The 5,365-nt window shown below is 39.2% G+C and overlaps 1 protein-coding gene across 1 annotated transcript; it reads right to left on the bottom strand.

Annotated features, from left to right (window-relative positions):
- Positions 1–3,947: 3,947 nt before the first annotated feature.
- On the bottom strand, positions 3,948–4,986 carry LOC103748938 (E3 ubiquitin-protein ligase Topors-like). The gene is given in 2 exon segments (XM_008851713.1): positions 3,948–4,776; positions 4,778–4,986. Coding segments are annotated over 2 exon segments (1,038 nt in total).
- Positions 4,987–5,365: the final 379 nt, after the last annotated feature.

A 5,365-nucleotide genomic window follows, 5' to 3' on the forward strand; every position in this document is an offset into this window, starting at 1 on the left:
TTGCAGAAGACCTGGGTTCAATCCCCAGCACCCACATGGTGGCTAACAATAGTTAGTAGCTCCAGTTCCAGGGGATCCAATTCCCTCTTCTGGCCTCTGCAAGCACTGCATGACAACGGTATACTTACATACATGCCGGCAAAACACTCATATACACAAAATAAAAATAAGTTCTTTTAAAAAGTTAAAAAAGAAACAGGAAACTTAGAGATGGTATAAAGAGTGATACCAAATTCAAATTCTATTACAGGTCAGTAAACAATTTAATATCTCACCTAGACACAGAGCATGGCAAAGATTAAAGAAGGCAAGATGAGTGTGAAACACGAACCCAACCAAGAACACTGGCATGGAGAAGGGTAAGATGTGTTCAGAATTCAAAACCATAGCCTGGCTGACAGAAAAGACACTGTTTACATTGTTTCAAGAGCTCTCAGGTCAGTATCTTGAATCTGTTTCATTTAACTGAAGTAAAAATTGAATTGAAGAGAAGTTACTTATCCAAGAGTGTACAGTTCTATAATAGCAGAACAATTAGAACAAACGCATTTACTAAGCAATTCCTATATGAACGAACCTAGAATAAGTGTGAGAGAGAGGCATTTGTCTAAGATAGGAAAGTTACAATCTGTTCTATTGATAAGAGACAGTATATTCTCCATACACTGATTTAAAAAAAAAGGTTCTTTGATGAGGGGCAGGAGCTGCACTCATCTGTGGGTATATAGATATAGATATGCATTTAGGATACAGTTAGAAATTATATTGGTTTAGGAAAATGGAAATAGTAAGTTCTCTTATTGGGTCTATGACCTCTTTAGCCATGGGTGCTTTGCCATGTTTCAGTACCAGGTATGAATTCTATTGAGTGGGTAAGTCTAATTAGACAGCTCTTGGTTACCCTCAAGATAAAAGTCCCACTATTGCACTATTGAACCAGTAGATAGATCTTGCTGGACCAGTTGAATATATGTAATGATAATAATTAAAGAAGAGGTCATGGCATTAAGAGGGAATTGGTGGGGTATGGGAGGAGCTGGTGGGGGTAGAGAGAGGACAGAAATGGTATAAATACAATATTCATGTATTCTCTAAAAAAATTATTTGTGTCTGTGTGTATCTATGTTTGGGTATGTGCATGTGAGCGCAGGTGCACACAGAGCCCAGAGAGGGTGTCGGATCAGAGTCACAGGCAGTTGTAAGCTTCTTGATGTGGGTACTGAGAACTGATCTCTGGTCCTCTGGAAGAGCAGGAAGCCCTCTTAATCACTGAGCCATCTCTCCAGCACTCAAAACATTTTATTTTTAAAGAGACAGTATATGCAGACATTTTGTGTCTATGTATAATCTTCTGCATCATATGATACATTATATAGATAGCTAAATAGATAGATAGAAGATGATAGATAGATAGATAGATAGATAGATAGATAGATAGATAGATAGATGATAGATATCAAGCAATAGGGTAGGGAATTTGGGGGCAGAGGAATTACATAAACTTGTATATTAAAATGTCAGTAGCAATGTGGATCTGGAGAAAGGAGCTCAGAGTTAGGGAAACCAGTTAGGAAGGTACTCTAATGCTTCTGGCAATGTCAAATGGAAGGCCTTTCCTGCCCAATAGCTGTGGGGATTAATAAGCACCCATTAGCTAAATACCCACGTGGAAAGATATAAGTGTTACTGGTTCATTCTTTTCTATGTTAATACCAGACAAAGACTCAAGTATCTTCAGATACCTCATTTCTCCTCACCAGCTTTTCATTAAAGCATGAAATATACCTCCAGGAGCACCTGTCCCATAGCACTAGAGAGCCAAGGTCAGAGGAAAACTCACTCTGGCCCTGCAAGGTTTCAGCTGACCCACACGTCAGAAAGATATTGTGTGAACTGAAGCATATGAGTTGAAAGTCAGTCATCTACCAACTCCCAGCTGGCAGAAATGAGCCCCGTTAGCATCCAAAGGGCAATTGAGAGTGAACTTGGAATGAGGGGTTGGTTTTTATTCTTACAAATAAACAGAGGTGACCCCTTTGTACCTTAACTTCCATGGTTATGTTAACATTCTGGATTTTAAATGAAAAAGTGTTCAAGTAGCAGGGAAGACTAGATGATTACGGGTCATAAGTATGTCTGAGTTAGATTTGAAAACCGCAGTCAACCATAATAAGCTATAAAAACGCAAAGAATGTGCGGTTAGACCTATAGTTTGGCCCTCAGCCCTGTTGTTTGTTATTATATGATCACTCTGAAACTCATTTTCCCTCATTGAAAACACAAGCCTAATTAAACGAACCTCATTCGCTTGTGCAAAAAATAAAAATGGCAGTGTTTATGAAAGTGTTTGCCATAGGATGGGAATTATAGACAAGTGGAAAATGCAGCAACAGAAAAACAGGTAGGGTCAAATTGTGCCTTGGGGTCATTGACTCTGGAGTTGGAACCATTTATCAGGGCTGCAAGTCAGACTACAAGGATGATACTTACTAGCTTTCTTCATCTATAAGTTGTGAGTTAAAATAAAGCCTCAGAGAGAGAAAAATATGTACATATGCAGAGAGAGAGAGAGAGATCAACCTAGGAGTACACAGAGAGCGAGAGAGAGGGAGAGAGAGAGCAACTTATGAGTATACAGACAGAGACAGAGATAGAAAGCAAGCGAGCAAGCGAGAGAGAGAGATCAACTATGAGTACATGTACACACAGACGTACCCTCTCCAAATTGAAGAAATATCCTTCTCTAGAGGAGATTTGCCATCAAGCTTGTCTTTGGTTTGTTCAACCAGAGAAACTCATTGTTGACTCATGATTATACTTGTAGCCACACAGACATTTCAATAGCTATTGCTACATAGTTCTCAAACACTGTAATTGATTTCTGACTCCTGACTTTGGGACTTTGCATATACTCTCATGGATCTTTAGCAATGAATGGTTAGCTTATGGTTAATAAGAGACTCTTCCCCTAGCTTGATGGAAGTGTGCATTTAAGAAACAAAAAAAGAGGCCTTATGATAGTGCTCATTAATGAATGTGTATTAGAATAAATTTATATCCATTATGTAAGTTTTCTAAAATTTCTGCAGGAAACGTTTTAAACCTACTACATTTTCATTTGGAGTCCTGTGCTCTTTAGGCTGCTGTGAATTCACAGCAGTCAGATTTCTGACTTCATTCCCATTTACAGTTTGTCAATTAACCTCTCTTCTCGGTGTATTTGTCAGGATTTCCAAATACACTTTGTGGAAGCTTCTAGGCATTTTCATTTCTTCACATCATTCCTTTTTCTTGGTAGCTTCTGCCAACAAACTGACCTGGCAAACTCCTACACACCTTCCAAGACCATCCAAGGACCCTTCAAAACTTTCCCTGAGAGGGCTGTTCCCTGTCTTCTCAGCATTTCCACCCAGCCATATGCCTGAGAATCACTTGACTGCAAATAACTGACAAGTCCCGGTTACAGAAGGGAGGCAGATAAAATGCACTGCCTCACAAAACTTGGGAAGTTTTAAAACCATATATAGGCCAGGAAGACAACTTAATTCACAATGACCCAGGTCCTGCCTCCAAGACGTCCTCCTCGTGACTTATTTTTCCTTATGTTAGCTTTCCCCTCTTTTACCTTAAAGTGACATTCTTCATAACCAGACAAACCGCAGCCCCTGGTAGTGTTCAAGCTTTAGCTCTTTTACCATCTGCCACCAGGGAGGGAGGATGACCCTTTGTCTCAGAACACTTTGAAAACTCTCAAAGCACACAATGATTTGATTACCACTGAACTCATCCATCCTGTGGCCCAGGGAAAAATACTATGATTAACTTGTCCAAGGTGTAACCCATCATCATTGGACCTTGCTTCTGTGAGTGAGGAATCAGAATTACCTAAACACATGACAGCTTCTATTGAAAGTATCTACATGTCAGGACATGTGCAGATGCAGTTTTCAGGGGAAGGAGCCAGAGAATGCTGTAAAAATCCTAGAGATACTCAATTTTACGGGTTTATTTCTGCATATTTCATAGCTAAACTTTGAAATCCCAATGATTATAACTCTTAAGACAGTTACCCTGCCTTGTTTTTCAAGGACATAGAAATGTATTGGGTTTTTTTTAGACTGCTTTGTGCCTTGTTGAGATATCATCAGGGCAAGATCCTCAGGAAAAGGCAAGGCAAGAGCTGAGCGAATGGTCTTGTTATTCAGCCATGTAGAAAGGGGACATTGATAGATGGCCTTCCAGTCATAGGTTTCCATGTTGTAAGATGAATGAACAAAACTGATAAACTCGTGCAGGAAATGGTGGGTGTGTTGTAGGAGATAAGGCTCCAGTAGGCAAATGAAGGACTCGCTGTCCAAGTTAAATTCTGTCGTGTGATGGAGGATGGCTGCGAGAATATTTTTCACTGTGTAGCCATAATCTCCATAGACAGCTGCTAACTCCCGTTTCAAGCAGGGAACCAGTGGGAACAAGCTACTAGGATTCCTTTTGAAATAATTAGCTGAAAAGTTCTTTTCAAGTTTGTGACCCTGGACATGTACCCAGATTCCAAAATGGTACAGAGCTCTTCTGAACTTCATGACCACGTGATCTCGATAATGGCCCAAGGACATAGAGTTTGGTTGGAACTTCTCACTGACTCCAAACTCCCTCAACAATTCTTGGATCGTTGGCTCTCTCAATGGTTTGATTTTCTTTTTGATTTTCTCTGGCATCTGGCTGAGATTGTGTTTAAGAGAGAACCCCACTGAAATTTCCTCTTCTGAGGGGAGAAAAATAGTCTTCCTCGGCACGATTCTCCAGTCTCTTAGAACAACATTGAGAAAGAAAGCGTTGCAAAATGGGAGAAAACTTTGATTCCCTCTTTGATCTTGAATCCAAAGAGTCATCGTTTTTCTTTCTGGAAGAAGCGTCCCGGTCAGACTCACTCTGCTTACCTTCTAAACAGTCAGGACACTCACAGTAAGATGAAAGATCTACCTGCATTGCCCTCAGCAGGTTATTTTTCATAAACTGAATGTGGGAAAAAGTGTTTCAAATCAATTTCTCATCTGTCATGAAAAATATCTATTAAAAGTACTCCATACATATTTTCATAATATATTCTATCTCCATGGAATTAATGCTGGAATAAAGATGAGAGACAAATTATTTGTCAAATCGGTAATAATGTGAAATGAAATCCAGTAAAGATAAGGTAGTGAAGACATGGGCACACTGATTTTTCTCCTTCTCAAAGTCTTTTTTTCAAATTCTTCAAACAAATAAAAAATAAACATTAAAAAAGTATCGTATCCTTTGACCTAGCCATTCTAACTCTGTAGATTTAATATAGATATGCAAATAACCAGAATATAGTATATAT

This window comes from Nannospalax galili, unplaced genomic scaffold, assembly GCF_000622305.1.
Source record: "Nannospalax galili isolate Female #2095 unplaced genomic scaffold, S.galili_v1.0 scaffold105, whole genome shotgun sequence".
Classification (NCBI taxonomy): Eukaryota; Metazoa; Chordata; class Mammalia; order Rodentia; family Spalacidae; genus Nannospalax; species Nannospalax galili.